Source organism: Oryctolagus cuniculus, chromosome 10, assembly GCF_964237555.1.
Source record: "Oryctolagus cuniculus chromosome 10, mOryCun1.1, whole genome shotgun sequence".
NCBI classification, from domain to species: Eukaryota; Metazoa; Chordata; class Mammalia; order Lagomorpha; family Leporidae; genus Oryctolagus; species Oryctolagus cuniculus.
This window is the reverse complement of record NC_091441.1, coordinates 104,788,763-104,814,188: the sequence shown is the minus strand read 5'-3', so window position 1 is coordinate 104,814,188 and position 25,426 is coordinate 104,788,763. Positions and strand designations below refer to the sequence as shown.

General features: G+C 42.3%; 1 protein-coding gene across 6 annotated transcripts in view; it reads left to right on the top strand.

The window, feature by feature from the left end:
* The window catches only part of SNRK (SNF related kinase), a 62,369-nt gene that overhangs the window by 16,027 nt on the left and 20,916 nt on the right, over positions 1-25,426 (top strand). For 3 of the 6 annotated variants that reach the window (XM_008260225.4, XM_070050958.1, XM_070050959.1), the window contains one exon: positions 2,587-3,280. The exons of 1 other annotated variant lie outside the window; for it this stretch is intronic. In XM_008260225.4, the coding sequence (XP_008258447.1) occupies positions 2,692-3,280 (589 nt within the window). In that variant the 5' untranslated portion in view covers positions 2,587-2,691. Of the gene's footprint in view, positions 1-1,980; positions 2,092-2,162; positions 2,186-2,586; positions 3,281-25,426 lie in introns of those variants that run through there. 2 more of the 6 variants (XM_051851858.2, XM_051851859.2) reach the window with 2 other exon arrangements.

The following is a 25,426-nucleotide window of genomic DNA, read 5'->3' as shown; positions in this document are numbered from 1 at the left end:
ACAAAGGGAGTTCTTTCTATTTGGATTTCCCTGTTAATTAAAATCATTAAATTATTATCATTAAAATTACTAGCCTAGATGACGGGGAAAAAGCACAGTATGGAAGAAATTGGCTTTTTTCCCCTCCAACACCTTTATGGCCTACAGGTTTAATCTTGATAGGAACAGGATTAATTTAGTTTTGAAATGAGTTTGCAGAATCAGCATAGTGTAGGGTTGAGAAGCACAGCCTTGGTGTCAGACTGCCTGGGTTTGACTCCCAGGTCTTTTACATATTGGACCTGTATCATAGGCCATGGTACGGAGGCTTTCTGTGCCTCAAAGTAGGGCTTATCATTGCGGTCTCTGAGGACAGTTGTGAGGTGACATGAGGATGAGGCAAAGCATTCGGTGTGTGACTGGCGTGTGATGTTCACCAGGGAACAGCAGTGCTATTATCAATCATGGCTAACATATAAAAAGCATGTCTGTAAACTTGCTGACATTGACTTGTTGAGTCTGTAATACATCCAGTTTTTGATAGACTGCTAGTTAATGTGATTCAGGTAATTTCTGAGGTGAGAATGACTTCTTGCTTCTTTTTACTCTAAAGATATTGCTGTCATCCTAAATATAGCATTGATTGGAGTGGTCGAATGTTTTATAAACAGTGTGGGCTTCAAAACCTGAATTAGGTTTGGATCTTCAGCTTTTGCACATGATGTAAGTCACGTGTACCTGAGAACAGAATCTGTTTCCTTGGCTATGAAAATGAGACTCAGGCTGCCTTTTCAGGATTGTTGATTCGATGATGCAATCCAGTTTGGTTCGTTTTGTGCAAGTACCTGTTAAAGCTTAGTTTCTCCCTGTTCTGAAGATGAAATATAAAGGAATGCAGTGTTTATGCTTTCTGAAGAAAAAAACTACCTTGTTGTATTTAAAATTTAGTTCCTTGGTGTATTTTCACCAATAGAGGTTAAATACTGTTAGTCCTGGTCTTAGTAATGTGTAGCTGAGACTATGCACCTGCTGCCGGCAGCTCCAGGAGAGGGTTTCCTGGAGCAGGTGGATGTGCACTGCTAGGGTCGCCTTGGGGCTGCCATGGTCCTCATTGGCTTTCTTGGTCCAGTTCTATCAAATTCTAGTTGGAAAAAATGAAAGTGGCAGTTAAGCCTCTGAGATTTATATCTTAATTTGTATCATTTGATGCATTTATTTGTTTCTCTGAGTCAGGATCCACCTACATTAACCTGTGTCTGTTTGTAATTTACATTATGTAAAGGCTGAGAGTTCTGGATACCATATGAATTTTGATCTTTAAAATCAAATGTTCTTTAAGATTTAAGTGGTCCATAAGAATGCCTGCTCGCTGTGGCTCACTAGGCTAATCCTCCGCCTTGCGGCACTGGCACACCAGGTTCTAGTCCCGGTCAGGGCGCCAGATTCTGTCCCGGTTGCCCCTCTTCCAGGCCAGCTCTCTGCTGTGGCCAGGGAGTGCAGTGGAGGATGGCCCAAGTGCTTGGGCCCTGCACCCCATGGGAGACCAGGAGAAGCACCTGGCTCCTGCCATCGGATCAGCGTGGTGTGCCGGCCGCAGTGTGCCGGCCGCGGCGGCCATTGGAGGGTGAACCAACGGCAAAGGAAGACCTTTCTCTCTGTCTCTCTCTCTCACTGTCCACTCTGCCTGTCAAAAAATAAAGAAATAAATAAAAAAGAATGCCTGCTTATTTATCCTTGACATGTAAGCAGGTTGTGGTGGGTTATATAGAGTTGGAAAATGATAATAAAGTACGAAGAGTGAGTTATAGTCAGTATATATTTATTAAGCACCGGCTAGGTGCCAGGCATGTTCCTGGCACTAGTGATACCAAATGAAACAGTTGTCTCATAAACCTTTTAGATGAAAGTTGGCATTCCAAAATGTAAGGAAACAGTTTTGAAGACCTGCTTGCTAGTTGTAAACCCTGTTGTAGTTGCTGGGAGAAGAACAAAATAGAATGGTGGAGTAGAATGCTGTCAGGAACCTGCCATCCTGGAAACAGGTGGTGTGCTTAGATCTCTGAGACTACACGGTGTGCAGGTGTCACCAGGCACTTTGGAGATACAGAGAAGGTAGTTCTAGCTGGGAGGGTTAGAGAAGTCTTGCTAAAGGGTAGTTTTCTTTTCTTTTACTCCACTTGAAATATTGCAAATCTGGCGACAGCAGGTAAAAAATTATTGAGTTTTGTCCAGATGTTCACTCTTTGTGTTTTCTCTTTCTCGTCTACTGTTGCCTTTTTTTTCAAGACATTACTTGAAATTACTTTTGGAAAATACTTGTCTTTAAACATAGCTCATCAAATGCCAGTTTTTTTACTACTGACATCACCAAGGAGTTGCTTCCATAAAATTATTAATTTTTTCAGTTTGTAAAATTTAGTATGGTAGTTAAATTCTCAGTGTAAAATGTAAACTGTAAATATAGCAATTCATTCTTGCAAATTACCTTGACTCATTTTATGGCTCAGTTTATTTACCTCAAGCTTTTATTGAAATGTGAAAAGACAAAGTATGTTATAGAAGGAAAAGTTACAGAAATTGACTTTTCTTTCTTCTCTTATTTTGTAGATGTCCTTGATGAGATTGAAAATGAATTCCATATTTTCATCTGGTATTCTTATATGAGAAGATCTGTTTCAGACACCCTAAATATTTTGCCTTCTGTTGACCAGCATGGCAGGATTCAAGCGAGGATATGATGGAAAGATTGCTGGATTATATGATCTGGATAAAACCTTGGGTCGAGGTCATTTTGCAGTGGTTAAACTTGCCAGGCATGTGTTTACAGGTGAAAAGGTGGCAGTAAAAGTTATTGACAAGACAAAGCTGGACACACTAGCCACTGGCCATCTTTTCCAGGAAGTGAGATGCATGAAATTGGTGCAACATCCTAACATCGTACGCCTTTATGAAGTTATTGACACTCAGACCAAACTGTATCTTATTCTAGAACTTGGGGATGGAGGAGATATGTTTGATTACATAATGAAACACGAGGAAGGTCTTAATGAAGACTTGGCCAAGAAGTACTTTGCTCAGATAGTTCATGCTATATCTTATTGTCATAAACTCCATGTGGTTCATAGAGACTTAAAACCAGAGAATGTAGTCTTCTTTGAAAAACAAGGTCTTGTAAAGTTGACAGACTTTGGTTTCAGCAACAAATTTCAACCAGGGAAGAAGCTCACGACAAGCTGTGGATCTCTTGCATATTCTGCTCCAGAAATTCTGCTTGGGGATGAGTATGATGCACCTGCAGTAGGTAGGTAATCTTCTCTCCACTATTTGCCCACTTGAATTCTACCAGCTATTGTTTTTGTTGGTTAAATTGACTGTTGACCTAAAAAATGACTTCTAAGACAATTTTGATTATGTATATCTTAACGCGTGGAATTTCATGAATGCCCTGTATACCTAAAGCTAAGAGTTGGTTTATTTCAAACTTTAAATGGCAAATTTCTAAAGTAGATTTGTCAGCACAAAGGAAAATGAGTGATGCTGTTTAAGGTCCCCTGTCATCTGCTCCTTGTCATTTTTTTCTGAAGATCTGAGGACTTTTCATGTTTTGGGTATTTCTGGGAACCTAGAACTATCATCTCCTTCCTGTGAATATCCTTTAGCAGTCATTGGAAACCTGTATTAGAGAAGTACTATGAATATTACAGTGCAGCACAAGGATTTGGGTATTGGAATCATTTATTAACTGTGAATTTGAATAGATACTTGACTTCTCTTTGTTCCAGTTCTGCATTCCTAAAATGTAATGAAATCTGATACAGATACAGCATTCTCATATTATCTTGTTTACTTTTCACAGTGACCTGTGTGGAGGTGGTTGTCCATTTCATTGTTTAGAATGGACCTGGCATACATAGTACCTGCAACATGTTGTGTTCTGGAGTAGTTGTAGCCCTTGGTGTTCCCAGATGCCCTGCCCTGTCACTCCCAGAGCTGTGTTCCCTCTCATTTGTCAAGAGTAATCTACTTGTGGGAGAAGTGTTTACTGCTTTCCCCCTTGGGATTAGATATTTCTGGAAGATGGTGAAGGAATTTACTTTAAGGTTTTAAGGATTTATTGATCTGAAGGTACAGTCAACTTCATTTGTAAGTTTCATCTTGGAAAAATACATCCCGGTACTACATGCACATGATGTCAGACTTCATAGATAAAAGTTTTTTTATTTGCATTCTGATCATTTGAATACAAGTTAGAGAAGATTAGTGACAGAGGCTCCGTCAGCTTTGAAGAATGGTGGTGTGTGATGCTCAGTGCTCTGTGCTAAGGCACTGAGTTTAGACTGTTGTTTCTGGAAAAGAAAGGTTGCTGAATGGTTTCTTTGTACTTAGATAACTAGGCTTCACCAAAGACTTTGATTAGGATATTTGAGCCAGAGATTTTTGACTGGTGGGGTCACTCTAATCAGAAAATGAAACCAGGAATTTGCAAAAAACACTAATGTCTCCGCCTCATTAGTACAGGGAAAGGCAAGGTAAAATCACTCTAAGAGACTGTTTCATATTTTCACATTGGGAAAAACTGAAGTCAGGCAAAACGACCACAGAGCCTCAGGAGCTTATAACACCATGTAGAAGAAAATATGACCATCTGCTAAAGAAAGATGCACACTTCTTAGGACCAAGCTGTTCTTTTACTCCTGTTCAAGGGATTTTTAAAGAATGTTTTTAACAACATTGTTGAATGTACATCAATAGGGCATGTTCTATACATTGATGAAAAATGAAACATGCTTGTCAGCATGACTAGGTTTAGCAAGGACAATGTTTAAAGGGAAAAAAAGTAAATTGGGGAAGAATAACTGTACTATTATAGCATTGCTAGAAAAAAAATTAGAAATAGATGAAGGGATGCACGCACATGTAGGAAACGAGGAGAGCAAGATAGATTGCTTCGGAGGGACGGGCATGTCCGCAGGCTTTCAGCTGAACTGGTGGTGGTCTTCACTTTCTAGGTTGGGTGGTGGGGACACAAATGTTCGTTGTAATCGTTTTTTCTCCTTCTGAAGTATTGCATAATAAAACTTAAAAAATTACAATAAAGCAGAAGAAAATTGGGAGGATGTTCACCAATCTGATAAATGGTTACTTTATGTTGGAAATAAGATTGGGTGGAATTCATGGATAAACTTTTCAATTTTGATATTTATATTTATCTTGATTCATTTTGTATAATTATGTGCTTGAAATATAGAATTGCTTGTAAGAAATGGACACGTTTCTGTTGATATACAATGAGTTTATCATACAGAAATAATTAGTGATTTTTTTCCATAGTTTTTTTTTTTAAGAAAATGATGAATACTAAAATTAAAAATCTGTCATTGCATTAATTGCCAGATGCTGCTAAATAAAAAAATGTAGGTTCAGTTTTATAAGCAAATGTTAATACGGATTCTCAGCATTGGGAGTTTAGGAATTATTCTACTACTCTTCAGAGAGTCAGAGTTTGATTTTGCTTATCAACTGCTATGTTGGTTTTTTTTTTACATTTATATTTTTCTAGGATCTTTGAGGTTATTTATTTTTATTCTTTCTCAGTGTCTAGAATCAAACTCTTTTTTTTAAAGATTTATTTATTTATTTTATTGAGAGGCAGAGTCAGAGACAGAGAGAGAGAGAGAGACAGACAGAGAGAGATCTTCATCCATTGGTCACTCCTTAAATAACCACAATGGCTGGAGCTGTCCCGATCTGAAACCAGGAGCCAGGAGCTTCTTCTGAGTCTTCCATGTGGGTAGAGGGGCCCAAGCACTTGGGCCATCTTCTACTTCTATCTCAAGCTATCAGCAGGGAGCTAGATTAGAAGTGGAGCAGCTGGACTTGAACCGGCGCAGGCTTAACCTGCCACAGCACCAGTCCCCAAAATCAAAATCTTATTTCTTTACTGTCTGGATTTCTAACAAATGCATTTGCTGGCTCCCACCATCTCTGATGGTATCCTGAGGACTTCATTTATTGCTGAAGTTTATCTTTATTGTTTGATTCCTTATGTAACCCAAAATTACTTAGGAAGTTTTTTGTTAAATTCAAAATGGATAGATTTACTTATCCTTTAACTGGTTTTTAATTTCTAATTTTAATACATAGAAGTTAATAAATACATTCAATCAATTTCTGCATTGGGAAGTATTTGTAGATTTCCTTTGTAGTCTAACACATAATTTTTACTATGTTGATTATTCCCTGTGTAAATAAGATATTTTTATTCTTGCATACAGAGATTTATGCATAATCAAAATTGTTCATTGTACAGTTTATTCCCCTGTATATTTGTTTTTAACCTAATCTGTCATTTTCTTAGAGAATTATACTAGTCTGTAATTTGTGAATTTTGTAGTTCACTTAATTTTTTGCCTCATATATGTTACAAGTATTTTAACACTATGTTAGGTATATTAAATTTTATAATTTACTTTATATGATAAGCTATAGCTTTCATCAATATAAATTCTTATTGTGTTCTGTTTTGTCATTATTTAAAGTTTATCTCTCTTAAAATATAATATTTATCTTTATACCAATTATAGTGGCTATTTGTTTGTGTAACATTTATTTATTTTGAAAGAGAGAGGGAGAGGGAGATCTTCTATCTGATTTACTCCCCAGATGGCTGCAATGGCCCGTGCTAGGCCAGGCTGAAGTCAGGAGTTTTATCTAGGTCTCCCACATGGGTACAGTTGCCCAAGCACTTGGGCCATTTCTGCTGCTTTTCCCATGCCATTAGCAGGGAGCTGGATCAGAAGTGGAGCAGTGGGGACATGAACTGGCGCTCATATGGGATATCGGTGTCACGGGCAGCAGCTTTACTTGCTAAACCACAAGAGTGGTGCCAGGTTTATCTCTTTTAAACAGAATGTATTCTGGATCTATTCTGAGTCAATCTTTTTTTTTTTTTTTAAGGTTTATTTATTTATTGGAAAGGCAGATGTACAGAGAGGCAGAAGCAGAGAGCGAGAGAGGGGTCATCCATCTGTGGGTTCACTCTCCAGGTGGCCACAACAGCCAGGAGCTTCCCCCAGGTGTCCCACATGGGTACAGGGACCCAAGCGCTTGGACCATCTTCTGCTGTTGTCCTAGACCTTAGCAGAGAGCTGGATCAGAAGTAGAGCAGCTGGGACTCAAACCAGCGCCCAAATGGGATGCCGGCACTGCAGACGACGCCTTTACCTGGTCTGTGCTGTCCTCTGTGTTACCTTATTTTGGTTTTCAATTGCCTTATTATGTATTACCTTTTCCCATATTTCTTAAATTATTTAAGGGTTCTTTACCCTTCCTACCACAGTGGTTACAAGAGGTAGTTTTTTTCTCTTTGTATTGGTATCCACTCTTAATGTCCAGAGTTAATCAGTATCCATATTGTTTCTCCCACCCTACTAATAACCACAGTTTACTTTCACTTCCCTTTAATATTAAAAATGTGCTGTCCTCTTGTTTGCAGTAAATTTTTACTTCATTTTACAATGTTGTCAACCCCCCCTAACCTTCACTTGGGTTATTTTTACTTTGTTTTCTTTGTAATCTTTCAGAGAGGATTTGTGAAAAATTCCCTGGTCTGTCTAAAAGTGTCCTCATATTTGAATGACAATTTGGTAATAGAAATATGTAGTAAAATTCATTTTCCTGTCAACTTTGTGTATACATTTTTTACATATTTTTTGTCATCTTTTTCCTTCCAGCATTGCCAGTGAAAAGTCTTAGACTCTGTGTTTTGGTGGGATTCTGTTTGCTTGATGCTTTGTGGCATGTTTTTTCATTTTTTAACACTTCTGGAGGCAGCTTATGTAATGGGTTTCTTGGGGGTTCATTCTTCTTTCTCTGGTACTCGTTTTTCTAGGCTTTGGCGATGTTACTTGTTTGTTCATCTCTGTTTCTCATATTCCTAGATAGCCTGTCTGTGAACACGGTGTTTGAGAGTTGTAGTCTGTGTCCAGTGGAAATGGGAGAGGACAGGGCGTGGCCGCGTAGGAAAGCCTGGCCTCTGTTCTTGCTTTTGAACAGACCCCTGGGCTCCATCCTGTCTCTGTTCCTAGTGATTCCTCCTGCCTGGACCTGTGTCTTTCGGGCATGTTGGTGCTGTGGTAGAGCTCTGGGCCAGGAGAAGTTCCAGCTTGGTTACCCTCTGACAGTTGTCTTGATGCTGTTCCTTCCTGTTCGCATTCTGGCCTCTAGAAATACCACAGAAGCAGCTGCCCGCTAGGTTTTAGGGCTCTCGTGTCCTCTTTCCATGTGATCAACGTGGTCTACCTTTTCTGTCATGTCTAGGGATGCAGGGAGAAAGAGGGTGTCAGGATCATGGGCAGTGATGGGCTTCTGAGATAGTGTATGAAGTTGACCTGAGTTAGAAAGGAAAGAGGAAAAATGATTTGCATGAAAAACCCTGGAATTTATCCTTGCAGGCTTGGCATTTCTGTGGTAGAGACTGTAGTTCAGCAGTGTACGCGGGAGAGCTCGTTACTGCTGCTTGCTGTAGCGGTTTACCCCGCGAGGTATTGGGCAGGGGAATGAACCTGTGCTGCTGAGCTGATGCCCGCTCCATGCCTTTGCTGAAGCTGATGGGTGCCTTGCTGCTTGCCCTGTGGGTGGCCTGATCGTGTGAGGCTCTGAATCAGTTTCTGGGGAAGTAGGATTCTTTTCAAAGCAGTGTTAGGAAAGACCTTACTCTTTAAAAACTAAACTAGGGGCCGGCACTGTGGCGTAGCAGGTAAAGCCACCGCCTGCAGTGCCAGCATCCCATATGGGCACAGTTTGAGTCCTGGCTGCCTCACTTCCAATCCAGCTCTCTGCTATGGCCTTGGAAAGCAGTAGAGGATGGCCCAGGCGCTTGGGCCCCTGCACCTGCATGAGAGACCCGGAAGAAGCTCCTGGCTCTTGCTTTGGATCGACGCAGCTCCAGCTGTTGCAGCCAGTTGGGGAGTAGACCAACGGATGGAAGACTTCTCTCTCTGCCTCTCCTTCTCTCTCTGTGTTACTCTGACTTTCAAATAAAAAAAAAATAAACTGTGCTTTAAACTTTTCTTTATTATGGAAACTCTAAATTGGGGAAACTGTATATTATAGATCTAAAACTTTTAATAGTTGTAAAACTTTGATATTGTTTATGGCTTTTTTCTACTTCCTATTATAAGTTTATTTTTAAGTTAAAATGAATTAGATTTTGTATTGAGAACTTTGCCATTTCACTTGAGATTGGGCGTCTTCTCAGGATATTACAGTTCCGGACTTGAAAACCCCTGTATTAGATATTTCTTAGTTATTGGGAAAACTCTTTCAGAGATAAATGAAAGGGTCTCTGCTTAAATTTATTATTACTGATTATTTAGTAGATGTCATTGAAAGCCAAAGTACTTAAAACATGACTCCATGTTAATACAGTGAACTTAAATGAAATGTATGTAGCTTTTGGAAAAATCAGCAAAAAAAAATCTTTGCACACTCTTCTACTGTATTTCTCATATTTGTAGTTCAGCATTTAATGGAGGCTATCCAGAGCTGTTGTATGTATTCTCACATGTATTAGCATGCAGAAACCAAGGGTTCTTCATGAGTCTGTATTTGCCCAACATTCACATACTACCCTTTACCTATTTATAGTAAAGCAGGAATAGGAAGGAACAATTTCGATTTAATAAAGAGCATGTGCAAAAACTTGGTTAACCTTGATGAAAGACTGGATGCTCTCCTGAGTGCAGAACAAGGCAAGGATTTACAAGTACTGCTGTCACTTCACATGATACTCAAAGGCATACAGGTTTGGAAAGGAAGAAATACAAATGTTTTAACTTGGAGATGATGTAATTTTCTGCATAGAAAACCTAAAGGAATCTTGAGAAAAATGGCTATCACTAATACTTGAATCACAGTTACAAGATCAACACAGAAAAATCAATTGTATTTCTATAACAATAATCACAAATGTGTGAAGACCAAGATTTAAAAGGATGCTATTGAAAGTCATGGCAAAGAAGATGAAATACTTGAGTATCGATCTCAACACATCTAACAGAAACATTTACTGTGAAAATGACAAAATGCTAATGAAAGATATCAAAGAAGACCAAAATAAATGGGGAGACATACATGTTCCTGAATTGGAAGATAACAAAATGTAGATGTCATTCTGATCTATAGGTTTAATATAGTTCTATCAAAAGGCTGCAAGATTTTTGTAGACAACATTGTTCTTTTTTTTGTTTTGTTTTTCCAAAAATTCATCTAACCGTTTGAAGGCAGAGTTACAGAGAGGCAGAGAGAGAGAGGTCTTCCATCCACTGGTTCACTCCCCAGGTGGCTGCAACTGCCAAAGTTGCGCCAATCCGAAGTCAGCAGCCATGAGCTTCTTCTGGGTCTTCCATGCATGTGCAGGGCCCCAAGAACTTGGGCCATCTTCCACTGCTTTCCCAGGCCATAGCAGAGAGCTGGATCGGTAGTGGAGCAGCCAGGACTCAAACCGGTGCCCATATGGGATGCTGGCACTGCAGGCAGCGGCTTTACCCGCTATGTCACGGCATTGGCCCCAATGATGTTACTCTAAAGTTTGTATGGAAGGGCAAAGAACTTAGAATAGCTAATATAATTTTGACAAAAAAGGAGAGAAATCACTGATAAAACCACTTAAGATAGCTGTTTGTCATTGTCTTATAAAACTAAGTAGTATACTGACCATACAAGTCTCTGGTTGCACTCCTTAGTGTTTATCCCACGTAAATAAATACCTGTGTTCACATAAAACCCTGTACATGGGTGCTTATAGCAATGTTACTTATAAGGAGTATAAACTGAACAACCCAGATGTCCTTCAAAGGGTGAATGGTTAGACTGCAGTATTACCTTACTGTGGACTACTATGTAACAATAAAAATGAACAAACTACTGATAAGACAACTTGGATAGATCTGAAGGAAATTGTGCTGTATGGGGGAAAAAAAAGCCCATCTCAGATTATATGCCATGTAATTTTTTTTTCTTTTAAAGATTATTTATTTGAAAGTCAGAGTTGCACAGAGAGAGAAGGAGAGGCAGAGAGAGGTCCTCCATCCAGTGGTTCACTCCCCAATTGACCGCAATGGTTGGAGCTGTGCCGATCCGAAGTCAGGAGCCAGGAGCTGTTTCCAGGTCTCCTACAGGGGTGCAGAGGCCCAAAGACTTGTGCCAACTTATACTGCTTTCTCAGGACATAGCAGAGAGCTGGATTGGAAGTGGAGCAGCTGGGTCTCGAACCGGCGCCCATATGGGATGCCAGCGCTTCAGGCCAGGGCTTTAACCCGCTGGGCCACAGCGCCAGCCCCCAGTGCATTATATAATTTCATCTATACAGTTACCTTGACATGCCAGAATTTATAAAGATGGAGAACAGAGCGTGGTTGCCAGGGGTTAGAGATCGTGGTGGGTAGCACGGCTACAGAAGGGTAGCATGAAGGAGCCTTGTGATGATGGAACACTTCTGAATCTGGCGGCAGTTACAGGTGTACACGTGATGAAATCACAAACTCTGAACATACAGAGAAGAGCATCTGAAAATGAAAGCTGAGCAAACCCTGTGACATTACCAGTGTCAGTTTTCTGGCTTTGCTATTGTACTCTAGTTAAGGTGTTAGCATCTTAAAGTGAGTGAAGAACTTGTAGGACTTCCTTATCTAAATGTGGGGTTTTTCAGGGGGTGGGAGAGGCATGTTCATCCATGATTATTTCAAAATTTAAAATTTGAAAATACATATATATGTATTCATTGTCCGTGAGGCAGGTGGTGTCAGACTGGATGCTCCTTAGATTGTGTGTAGTGATTTTTCCTTTACTTTTAGTACTAATACCGGATATGGTCTGCGAGGAAGGCCATTGTGGTAGGGATGCACTGTTCAGATGCGTGCTAACAAATGTCCTTCCTGGACTGCATTCTGAGAAAAACAGTTTTAAAACCAGGTAGTCGGCCGGCGCTGCGGCTCACTTGGCTAATCCTCCGCCTGCAGCGCTGGCACCCCGGGTTCTAGTCCTGGTCGGGGCACTGGATTCTGTCCGGGTTGCTCCTCTTCCAGTCCAGCTCTCTGCTGTGGCCTGGGAGGGCAGTGGAGGATGGCCCAAGTGGTTGGGCCCTGCACCCGCATGGGAGACCAGGAGGAAGCACCTGGCTCCTGGCTTCCGATTGGCGCAGCGCGCTGGCCGTGGTGGCCATTTTGGGGGTGAACCAACGGAAAGAAGACCTTTCTCTCTGTCTCTGTCTCTCTCACTGTCTAACTCTGCCTGTCAAAAACAAAAACAAACGGATAGTCACCAAACATACAGTGTCCTCCCAGAGCTGACAGCATTTAGCCTGCACCGTGTTAACATAGCTGGTATTTGTATTTATTTTAGAGTATGACTCTTTTTATTTTTATTTTTTGGAGAGAGACAGAGATAGATACTTCTTCCACTGACTGGACCAGGCCAGAACTGGGAGCTGGGGACTCAATCCAGGTATCTCATTTGGGTGGCAGAACCCAATAACTTAAAAAAAATTATTTATTTGAAAGGCAGAGTTAGAAGGAGTGGGAAGAGACAAAGAGAGATCTTCTATCTGCTGGTTCATTCCCCAAATGGCTGCAATGCTGGAGCTGGGCCAGTCCAAAACCAGGAGCCCAGAACTCCATCCCGGTCTTCCATGTGGCTGGCAAGAGCTCAGGTACTTAAGCCATCATCTGTTCTAGCAAGGAGCTGGATCAGACATGGAGCAGCCAGGAGTGGAACCAGTGCTCATATGGGATGCCAGCATTGCAAGTGGCTGCTTAACCTGCTATGCCACACTGCTGGCCCCAGAACCCAGTAACTCGATCAATCACTGCTGTTCCCCAGGATTCACATTAGCAGGAAGCTGGAGTTGGGAGCTGGGGGTGGACATTGAACCCTGGTACTCCAGGTGGGACATGGGTGTCCCAGTTGATGTCTTAACTGCTAGACCAAACACCTGCCCCATAGTAGTGGTTCTTATTCTCATTCATGAAGCCTTAGGATCTCATAAAGACTATAGAAACTTCTTAGAATTGTGTCCTTAAACAGCTTGATTCTTTAGTTACTGCATATGTGTATCCAAAAATGGCTTTCTGGTTGTCCAAAATGAATTGCATTGCCTTTTGATAAGGTAGATTAGTGAAACATAAATTGGGGTATTCTTGGCTGTTTATATGCTTCTCATTTTTTAAAAAAAGATTTTATTTATTTATTTGAGAGGTAGAGTTACAGATAGTGAGAGGGAGAGACAGAAAGGTCTTTCGTCCGTTGATTCACTCTCCAAATAGCTGCAATGGTCAGAGCTGCGCCGATCTGAAGCCAGGAGCCAGGTGCTGCTTCTGGGTCTCCCAAAACATGGGTGCAGGGGCCCAAGGACTTGAGCCATCTTCTACTGCTTTCCCAGGCCACAGCAGGGAGCTAGACTGGAAGAGGAGTAGCTGGAACTAGAGCTGGAGCCCATATGGGATGCTGGTGCTGTAGGTGGAGGATTAACCTACTGCGCCACAGCACTGCCCCCCCCCCCCATATGCTACTCATAATTTATATAATATATCAGTTTAGAAATCTTGCCATTCCAGGCAAGAGTTGTAGCAGTCCTTTTTTGCCCTCTACTTTCTGTGAGAAAGTATCTCCTCAGTAGGTTCGTTAGTTTCATGTCTTCTAGAGAATTTGGAAAAAGGATGTAGCTGCCAAAAGAAATCGGATTGTCATGTTGTGTATACAGTTGTTAAAATGTTTTCTCAGGGGAAACTTTCGGAAGGGTCTTGGCAGGTAGTGCTCTAAGCTGCTGTGCCTTTGTGATGCAACTTTGAACTATTTCAGAAGGACCTAAGTGAATGAGAAACTTCTCTTTGGTTGATACACATCTGTATTTGGAGTTTATATCATGAATTGGTAACTCCTAGCTGTTTCTTCAGATTTATTTCAGAGAAGCTGTCAGTGTGCTTGCCTTCACAGCCTTTCCCGAGCCACCCCAAATCTGAATGTGCAGTTTCATTTCGCATCTCAAAATCTTGCTAGAGGCAGGTGTTGAGTGATGTTTCAGCGTTTGCAGACTTGGACCTTCTCTTGCCAGAGTCAGAATCTGGTTGACTTGTGTGTTGCTTAACTCGTGTACTACTTGCTGCTTGGATGTATGGGACCTGATGGATCCTGGGTTAGAAGACGTCAGGTTTCTGTCACATACTTGGGGAGTATCCATGTAAAGGAATGCTTTGTACCTCTTCTATGGATAGGGAAAGTTTGGTGCCTTAAAGTAGTACATCCGTAAGTCTTACTAAAAATAAATGTTCCCAGCCATCGTTGCTGGTATAATACTAAATTGTCAAGAAATAAGCAACAGATCCTTGGCAATGAAGTACACACCTTTCACATCCAAGCTGCCAAGTGAACAATTACACACACTCTGAAAGATACCTTAGACAACTGTATCATTGCCACTTGACATAGAAAACCAAAAGGAACAAAATGAAAATCTTTCCTTGAGCTTCCTGAAGTTTCTCCTGTCGGTGAGAAACAACAGGTATTTCTGAAACTTCAGTTGAAGATAAGTTCTGGCATGAACCCATCTACAAATAAAAAGCACGTTCATTTAGAATCAGTTTTTATTCATGGTGTAGAAGCTTTATAATGTCAGTGTTGCATAATTAAGGATTACAACAGCAGGTGGCAGAGATTCTGTGCATCAGGTAAAATCTTTTGAGTTTTACAGATAAACAGTTATTGAATGTAATACTTGTGATAAAGCTTCTTGAACATAAAACATGCTTGGTTGGTGTAATCAGTAGGTACCATAGTAGCTTTTTCATGTTAACTCAGCTGTTGATTTTAAAATGTTTTGAAGGGCCTGAAAAATATAGAAATCGTTTGTGGTTTTTTTTAAATTTTTTGTTACCTTGCATTTTTTGTTACCTTGTTTGTTGTTTGCACTGTGTTACTAGGCTCAGATCAAATGAAGTGTGTTGATTCTATTTTGAAAAATGTTGTTTACTCTAATAGTGGTGTGGTAAGATTTAAATTGGTGGTTCTTGGTGGTCGCCATCCATCATTTTTACCTGGAGGAGATCAAGGAAGGTTAATTAAGGGCATGGACCCTACTCTTAGAAATTGTGATTCCAAAGGTCTCATAAGTGATGTCTTTATCCGGAAGCTGTTTTGGGATTCTGATGTGTATCCAGCTTTGCCTACTGCTGATTCTAATCTAAAGAATCAGATGTTTTTATATATTGTTGGAAAAATGCATAGATCCCCAGTATTTTAATTGTAATACTTTTCAAGGAATAAGTATTTGGAAAAAAATTAATTTGTTTAGTTTCTGGAAGTGAATGATGTTTCTTTCTTTATGACGTCAGTAATTGAAGCTTATTATTTTTTTGCCTTTCCTTGAGTCCCACTGTTGGTCTGTGCTCATTTAGGAATAAGTGGAAGCCTTCTGAATGCTCCCTGGGATCTGTGTCCCCAGAACCAGTGTGCGGAACTTCCAGCCGGATGCCCCTGGGGATCCCTGCTGTGTTGACTGCCTGACCTTTTCTGTATGGGGGGCCCAAGGCCATCCTGCACCCCTGCCTTCCGCTGCAGCTTCTGGCGAGGGTGTCCCCTGGTGTCCTGCAAGGCAGAAAGAAGGTTGGCAGCTCGCCAGCTCAGTCCAGATCACTTTCGTCATTTGGGGGCCATCGTGGCGTGTTCGCAGTTCTCTGGGACTCTGTTTTTCAGAAAGGTGTTTTGTTGGTTTGTTTTGCAGTGGGTCCCTGCTGTATGTCTGAAATCCTGTGTGGAATGACAGAGGTGTGTACAGTTGGCCATTATATTCCTGCTAATATGAATACATGTCAGAAGTTAATATTCATCAGCATATCAAAGCAGAGCCCAGGCTTTGAGCCTGAGTGTGTGACAGGCTGAGTGGCATGAGCAGGTGTATGCTAGAGAGAAGATGCAGGAAAGGAGGTTTGTGGGTTCAGGTTTTCTCTGTTCCAGGCTGCCACAATTCTCAGGGATGGAAAACCCAGCTGAGAAGAGGCCTGGGGCTTTGAGTGAGGGCGAGCAGGAATTTTGATAAGAGCAGCAAGGAGAGGGGAGCTCCTTGAGTGGGTGGTGGGGAACCTGCAGGTAACCACCACACCATTCACTGTTCCTTATAAAGTTGACGTCTGACCTTGTCACTCCTTGCACCTCCTCAAACACTTCCCACCTCATAGAAGCAAACCAGAGTCGCCAAGGTGGCCACAGCAGCCCGCAGGATTGGGCTGCTCGTTTCTCCCCTCACCGCGCCTCCCTCCGCTCGTGCAGCGCTGGCTTCTTGCTCTTAGTCACAGCCCAGGCCCGGCTCTGCCTAGGGACCTCTGGCCCACTTGCACCCCCGTGAGGCCTCTGCTTCTCCAGAGCTGTGGGCCCAGCCCTGCCTGTCTCCCCTGCCCACCTCGCTGGCTCTCTGCTCTTGCCTCCGTTTGTGAATTGAAGCAGTCCTTCCTGACTTTGGATTGTTGAGATTACATGAATGAATACATGTGAAGTTCTTCACGGAACAGCAGACACATCGTCAGCCTTGCGTGCATCAGAGGTCACGCTCAGCGCTTCCCCTTCACAGAGATCCCAGAATGCCTTAGGGTTTCATGCTGCTGCGGCCGCTGTCCTAGAGGGACACTGGACCTTAGAGTGTGGCCTCGTTTCCTTCCCGCCTCTCGCTGGCTCTGTGGGAGATGGGGGGAGAGCATCCAAGGTGCTGGCCCCGGGGGAATTTCTGCAGCGTTGTCATTGTCCGTGGTGGGAAAATGGCAGGGAAGGGCCGGCCCAGGGTCTGTGCTCTGTCTTCTTCACATGTGTTCGGCTGCTTGTATTGAGGGACTAGGTTGACTTCTAAATAGGGAGATTTTCTCTCTGTTTTTTAAATGTTAGATAAAAAACAAATGTCAGTGCTTGAATATATTTGATAACTGTTAGTTTCTTGGAACTGGAGAGAAGTGTTTCAGATCACACAGAAGAGAGCTGGCTTAATACAGAAGCACATTGTATGCCGAATGTGCTCATCTTCACTTGAATAGCCTTAGCCTAGGAGACCTCTGGAGCGTCGACATACTAAATCTGCTTTTGTGTTTCTCAGCTTTTTTTCCTTGAGGCAGGAAGTGTAATCCTTTTGAGGGAGAAAGCTAGTTTTCCAAACTGATAATCAGTAGTAAGAGCCAACCTAACACTGTGAATCCAGCGTCTTGTTATTTACAGTAAATGCTGCTGGATAGAAACTCCAGATGATCAGATGAGAGTAAGTTAGTGCTATTAAAAAGTATGGGCGAATAGGTTTGTCTGGTATGACGCAGACTGCTGTGCCAAGTTACTCTCCTGTGCGTTCTCTGAGGGGATCCTGGCAGGATCCGTTACCTGCAGGTCTCCCTTTCAGGGGAAATCCTGTCCTGTTGCGTCAGGAAGTTACATGTGTGGTCGTTAGGCTGTTGTGACTCCCACAGTGGCTGCTTGAGAAACACGCACAATCACATGTGTACACAGAATGGCGCAGTTCTATCAAGGGCTGTGGCTTCTGTCCAATCCTCACACGTTCTGTTGACTTAGAGAATGGGCAGGGGCTGCCCTATGGGGCTAGTGCTTAGTAAAAGCCATGATTCCAGACATTGGCTTTCCCTGCCTTCATTTCTTATTCCCACCCTTCTATGTAATCCATTTTTGTTGTTGGAAAACATTGATTTACCTAGATTTTAAGGTTTTATTAGGGATATGTTAAAAAAAATGACATATAGTATAGCAAAAAACACCACCTAATTTTTTTTATTTTAAAATTACTTTAAGCCCTGAATTGTAGCATTTGTGGCACAGCATTTGATGAATAGGAACACAGATGGTGTAGACCCTCTTTGTAGATCCAGCTAAATCCTGGCATGTGCTGTAGCCACGCACAGAATAGTCACACTAGTGTGTTGGATGAAAATAAAGGAGGGGCTGTGGATGGCTTTTAAAAAAAGCATGATGAGATTGGGAGGACTCATTCCCTGACTGCCCTTCCTCTTTGGAATTGGATGGGATGGTGCCGGGACTGCTTCCAGATGGCTCACTCAGCTCCCTTGCTCAGTAGTAAGGTCCTTCCGTGAGTGGGCTGTGTCTGTGTTGATGTCTTAACTGGGTCCTTTGCCTGGTAAACATTTCTTGCTCTTAATGTTTGTTTAAATGAGTAAATATTACAGAGCTGAACTAAGGAAATTAAAATTTACGTTCTTCTAAAAACTTCTTTGCGAAGTCTAATTGTGTTCATCCTCTCTAGCTCTTCCTGGTCTAAAGAGACCAAAGGCTCATGTCATAACTCCTTTTCCTTGCCTCCTGTACACTCTTAGAGAAGTGCACACACATGTATATTCTGATTTAGTTTCAGAGGTGTTTACTGACCGCTGTGAAGAACTTCTTTGCTTCTTGGTTTGGGGCAAGTAAAATGTGAGCTTACCACTCTTGGACAGAAAGAATGAGTGCAAGCAATGGTGGAATAAGCATTGGAGTATAAAAGTAAAGGTGTAGAACACTGTCCTTATTTTTGTGCTTTAGGGTACTCCTCTGTAATTCATTGTTGTTGTGTTACCTGTTGGACCTCTGAATTTCATTATGTGTTTTATATTTATTTCCTGGCTGTGACTTGGGAAGGCAATTGTGGAAATTGGAGGCAAGGTTGTAGATGAGGCTGTTTCCAAAAGAGACATCAGGTCATTAGAGTGTACACTATTGTTTTCATTTTTTAAAGTCAAATAGGCTTAAGTTGTAGTCTTTGGTGTTTGATGCATTTTTGTTTATAGATCTGTTTTGTATTATCAACAGAGCTAGTGTGTATCAACTCTTACCTGACATTTGGAGGTCCCTGCTGTAGTTTGAGACTTCGCATGGGGAAGAAGCCCTCAGATGGTACACTCCATCACGTTGTTCCATGGTGTAACTCCTGGCTTTGTACTCGGTGGTACCTAGTTTCTAGAGGACTAAAACTGGCTTAACAAATTTTATTTATTTATTTTGGAGGCAGAGTTGCAGACAGAGGGGGAGACAGAGAAAGGTCTTCCATCTACTATTCACTCCTCAGATGGCTGCAATGGCTGGAGCTGGGCTGACTGGAAGCCAGAGCCAGGGGCTTCTTCCAGGTCTCCCATGCCAGTGCAGGGGCCCAAGCACTTCCACTGCTTTCCCAGGCCACCACCAGGGAGCTGGATTGGAAGTGGAGCAGCCAGGACTGTAACCAGCACCCATATGGGATGCTGGCACTGCAGGCAAGAGGTTTAACCTACTACGCCACAGTGCTGGCCCCTTAACAAGTTCTTAAGGGGCTGATGTACGTGATGAGATGTACCAGTCAACTACAAGCTTATATTCTTGCGTCAGAGTAGCTGTTTTTTCCCCAAAATTTTACCTGTTTTTGGGGGATCGGGGAAGTGGATTTTAATTTGGAAGGACAGCCGTATTATCAGGTTCTTAAAATATAATTTGATAGAAATGTCTTGGATTTACCATCTAGCTTCAGCATCAAAATGAGTTTATTAGTGTGGATGTTCTAGTAGTTAAGGTGCCGATGAGGACGCCTGCATCCCACAGTGGAAGCCTCAGTTCAGCCTCTGGCTCCAGCTCCTGTTTCCAGTTTCCTGCCAGTGCAGACTCTGGGAGGCAGCAGATGGTGGCTGAAGTAGCTGGATGCCCGCTGCCCTGGGAGACATGCATTGAGTTTCTGGCTCCTCGCTCTGGCCTCTTGCTGTTGTGGACATTTAGGAAGTGAACCAGTGGTTGGGAGATCTCTCTGTCTCTCTGTGCTTCTCAAATAAAATATATAAATGAATTTACTAATTCGTGAGGCAAGAGTAGGTTGAGAATTTGAGTGTCCTTGGACTTTCCAAACCTGAATATTAGCTGTTGTCGGGGAAATGGGGGAGCAGGTTTCCATATGATAAGGAAGCTTTTCACAGTTTTTTTTGTTACTTTATCGAAGTTAAATTATCTTCAAAATTCTTAGCTGGTGATCCTTAAAGCAGTTAATTGGTCACCTTCTTTAAAAGGTCAGTTCTTGTGTTGTCCTGAACACAGCATCAGGAAGCAAGGCATAGAGAGACTCCTGGGTATCTGAGATGGTCTGTCCTAAGTCCATGCACAAAGTTCAGAGCTGTCTTTCAGGATCTCTTCCAGACCCTTAGTTAATTTTACATAAAATTCAGAAGGTTTCCAGTGGTCTGCTGACAGGTAGCAAGGTTATTCTAAAGGCAGGCACCCTTATAGCAGGAGATGAAAGAGAATCATGAAATCCTAATGGAAAGCATTAAAACATAGTGTGTGCCTTTCTCTGCCACCTGGAGTCCAGGTTTTTAGCAGTGCTTCTCTTCTGGGCACTTCTTGAGGTAAGGTGAGACGCCTGCTTGCCGTAGACTCAACTCTAAAAGGATGGTTTTCACTGGAGGATGAGGTAAAGCCACCTGCTACAAGTCAGGTGGTGGTTACTTTCTGTGAGTTGAGATGAACTGTGGCCAGGCCCAGGGCACAGAGGGAAGTGGTGCTGTCTCTCCTTGAAATTCTCCCTTCTTTGACACCCTCCGAGGGCTCATTAGGATTGTGTCTGAGATCTTAGCACAGTTCGCACAGTGCCTGGCTCATCGTGGCACCACATGGTTATTGATATTGAAGACACCTGTCAGTGTTTGCCTTGTGGTCCTGTGGTATCGGGACTGATACCCCCGTGGGCAACTCCGTATCCTAGCCTGATTCTTCAGCTGGTCTTTCTGAATGGTGCAGAACAAAGGATAGAACTAATAATTTAAAATTCCTCTATTATCAAAAGGTATCAGAGGAAGAATTATTTAATGGATTGTTTGGAACAATTAAATATTTAGGGAAGAGGCTTAATTTCAAGTGAATTAAGAATTTATAAGTGAAGGATTAAATTAAAAACTGGCTAATCAAATGATCTTGGTCTTTCTAAGCAGGAGTTGTAAGGAAAAAGGTGATAGACTTGATTTTGGTTTATGGCTGATGCATATATATTTGAATCAAAATTGTAATATAGACAAATGGAAAAATAAATATAGGAGATGATACAGAAAAGAATATAGTGTTCTTGGGACCGGCACTGTGTGTCGTAGGGTGAGTCTCAGCCTGTGGCACCAGCATCCCATATGGGCGCTGGTTTGAGTCCCAGCTGCTCTGCTTCCAGTCTAGATTCCTGCTAGTGGCCTGGGAAAGCAGTGAAGATGGCCCAAGTGCTTGGGCCCCTGCCCCCACATAGCAGACCTGGACCAAGCTCCTGGCTTCAGATTGGCCCAGCTCCAACCATTGTGGCCATTTGGGGAGTGAACCAGTGGATGGAAGATTTCCCTCTATGTCTCCTTCTCTATGTCTGTAACTGTACCTCTCAAATAAATCTTTTAAGAAAATAAAATAAAAAATAAAAAGAATATAGTATTCTTAATATAGAAAGAATTCTTGCAAATCAGTGACACATTCTCCTGTAGGCCAAATGAAAGTTCATTTAATATTATAATATACAGTCAATCAAGAAGAAAAAGATTAAAAGTAATTAGAGTATTCAGATCTCAGTATAAGGCACAGTAATCAAAACTGTGTGGTATTGGCAAAAGGGTAGCTGGATAGATCAATGGAGTAGAATGGGAAATTCATAAATAAACCTACATACACTCATATGTGGTCAGTCGATTTTAAAAAAAACATGCTAAAGCATCTCGAGAAAGGACAGTTTATTTTTAGTGTTGTGGAAACAGTTGGACATCTATATGCAAAAAAAAAAAATGAACCTTAATTGGTTTGTCACATCGTTTAAAAAATTTAACATGTGTTGTGCATCTAAATGGAAAATGATAAATTCTAAAAGTTCTGGAAGAAACCATAGGAGGTCCTTGCTACCTTAGCTTAGGCAAAGATATATTAGTTATAATATTAAAAGCCTGATCCATAAAAGAAAAATCAGATAAATTCAGTTTTATCAAAATTAACTCTTGCTCCTTCAAAGATACTGTTAAGCAACAGACTGGGAGAAAATACTTGCAAATCATGTATCTGATTTTTGAAAAATACACAGGATAGTTGCAGGTGTTCAGCATAGCAGCTAAGACGCTGCCTGGGATCCCCACATCCTGCGTTGGAGTGCGTTGGTCCCAGTCCCTATGTTGTCCAGATCCGGCTGCACACCATGTGTGCTCTGGGAGGCAGCCGGTGGTAGCTCGTGCATCTGAGAGATCCAGATGGGATCCCAGGCTCCAGGCTTTGGTCTGGCCCCGCCTGAGCTATTCAGACATTTGAGGAGTGAAACAGCATATGGAAGGTCTCTCTCTCTCTCTCTCTCTCTCTTTCTGACTCTTGTCTCTGTGTTGCTCTGGCTTTCACATTAAAAAAAAAAAAGGCAAAATATTATAAATAATTCACCAGAGAAGGCCTGATTTCGAAATTAAGCACATGTAGATGCTCTACATTATCAAGAGTTAGAGAGATGCAAATTGAAACCATACCCATTAGAATGGCCAACATTTTTTATATTGACAGTTCCAGGAGCTATCAAGGACATGAATGGAGAAATTAATGCATTTCTAGTGGGAATGTAAAAATGTTGCTCCACCTTGGAAGAGGGTGTGGCAGTATTTTACAAAGATAAACCTATACCTACCCAACAAGACCCAGGAAACCCACTCCTAGATATTTACCCAAGACACATGAAAACTTAATGTTTGTACAAAAGCCTATATGCAAACACTTTGAGTTCCATTTGTTTGTAATTCCCCACACTGAAATGGGCTCTGGGACTCCTGGTAATGGAATAGTACTACTCAGCAGTCTAAAGCAGTGCAGAGCTGAGCGTGCCAGTGGTGTGAGGAACCTCAGATGCACCAGTGGGAGAAGCCAGACTGCGCAGAGTGCATACCAGCGGCCTTTGTTTCTGCGTTGGTCTCAGGTCTGGGCTGCAGGGAGGGTTGTCTATAGGGAGGCAAAGGAACTTGCTGGAGGGAAACAGCTGCTCCAAGTCATCATTGTGGTTGTGGTTACATGGCTGCTCTTGTCAGGAGTTGGAGAAACGTACACGAAAATTGGTGAATTTTAGTGTTACATGAATTATACCTTAAAGAAGTTGGTGAAAATAGGGTAGTGTACATTAAGACAACTCGTAATCACTTTTTCTATATGATAGGCTAATACTGTTAACTATGCTGTTGGTCAGTGCAGGGCCTTCCCATAGGCTGCCAGTAGATTCTTACTGACATTAAATAAACAGGCACTACTTTCATAATCTGAAAATAAATGTTAAGTGGTTATATTTAAGACAGCTTTCTAGCAGAAGTTATAAAATGAAGGAATAATATGGAAGTTTTAATCCTATGGGGAACTAACCATGAAGTCTGCTTACTGTTAATTCCTAGAAAAGCATAACCTTTTTTTTTTTTTCAAGTATAGGAAAATAAGTTGTGTACTTTTTTTAATAAGTATCTTTTTTTTAAAGATTTATTTATTTATTTGAAAGAGTTACACAGAGAGAAGAGAAGCAGAGAGAGAGAAAGGTTTTTCATCCGATGGTTCACTTTCCAATTGGCTGCAACGGCTGGAGCTGCGCCAATCCGAAGCCAGGAGCTTCTTCCAGGTCTCCCACATGGGTGCAGGGACCTAAGGACTTGAGCCATCTTCCGCTGCTTTCCCAGGCCATAGCAGAGAGCTGGATTGGAAGTGGAGCAGCTAGGTCTGTAACCAGCATCCGTATGGGATGCCAGAGTTGCAGGCGGCGGTTCAGCCTGCTGTGCCATGACATTGTGCCCTATGTGAACACTCCTGATTTTGTGGCTGATATTAATGTAAAAGTGAGATTTTTTTCCCCCTGATTTGTAAAAGGAGGTGCTGAGGTTCCATGGGGGATTCTTGAAAGGATCTAATTTTGGAAAAGTATGAATTTGTAAGGGGTTCTTTGGTGAGGTGTTTTGAGGCTTTGCTCTGGCTGGGTAGAAGTTTTGAGGCAGCCAGAGCATCCGTACTGACTGGGAAATGTACCTGTGGTGGGTGACGGCGTGGTGACTTTGGCTTGGGCGTCACCTTCAGCTCCACAATGCTCAGATCTGGCCTGAGGGGGGAAATGGAACTGGAGGGTGGTGTGACTGACAGCGCTGTCCTGATCCCCACTCTGGTTTTGTGAGACTAAGACCCATTCCCTGGGCACAGTAGCAGTGTTCGATAGCACCAGTCACCCTGTGCACTCTGTAACCTCCCTCATTGTTCCTTTTATCACAGCCTCTAAGATTATTATAGATTTTAGGGAAACATCAGCAAGTTTAATATTTGATTTTTTCTTCACTCTTGAAGCAGTTCTGTGTGCTAAAAGTTAAAAACATTTCTTCCTGTAACTTTTCATGTTACTCAGGGGTTGGTCTGGGAAGCCCTAAGGGAACCTCGCAGGACCTCCTGTTCCCTGGTCCCACGTTCTAAGCTGCTGTCTCAGCCCCTAGAGAAATGTGTCTGGGCTGTTCCAGTCCAAGCATCCGCCACTGTCTATGTCACACTGTGAAGTGCAGCTCATTCATTTCTTTTTTATTTATAGAGAAAGTGAATGTTCCTGTGTGATAATTCAAAGAACTCAGACATGTACTGAGCAGAAAGTAAGATTCCCTTTGCTTTTCCACCTGTGCTGCTCCCATACCACAGAGGCAGCCGCTCCTGGCAGCCACTGTGGGCTCAGTAGTGATACGTGGAGAGCGCTGTTCTGGCGCCCTCAGAAATGACCAGGGGAGTGGGTGGTCCACATCGTGTGCCAGAGAGAACTCAGACACACACAGGAGAAGCTGGGCGACGGCTGAGCCTGCAGAGCCAAGTGGCCCTTGGAAGTCCTGAACCCTGGTCTCCCAGGTGTGCTCTTTTTCAGTAGGCCACGCAGAGAGAAACCATCCTGCGGTGACGGGCTGGCCTGACTTTGCTTTCCCTCTGCGTTTGTGAGGGTCACTGTGCTCCCACAGTCAGGTCTGTAAGTGGTTTGTGGCAGAGCTCTGAGTGGAAGGGTAGCCGCTGCTTGTCTGTTGGGATTTCTGTGAGCCCGTGCAGTCTCATGGTGTGTGATTGATAACCCGTGGACTTCGTGCACTTTTTCCTGTTTACTTTGCCTTGGAACAAACAAGTTTGTACAAAGCCTTGAACAGCTGAATGAAACAAACTGCTGCTTGTCTTTGCTGAGCTCCCCTCAGTTGACCCCAGGAACTCACTGCCTGGTGGTCCTCAGGTCCCGGGGTCTGTCCCCATCAGACCTCTTCTCCCCATCTTTCTGGCTCGTGGGTTTTTTTTTTTTTTTATATGAAACCCAGTGCTTTCACATGCACTTTGTGTTGGAATTGGAGGTCTTGCGTTTCCACTTTGAAGGACACACTTCCAAAGTTTTGTCTGCTCACCTAGCACATGCACAGATACTCACAGAACACAC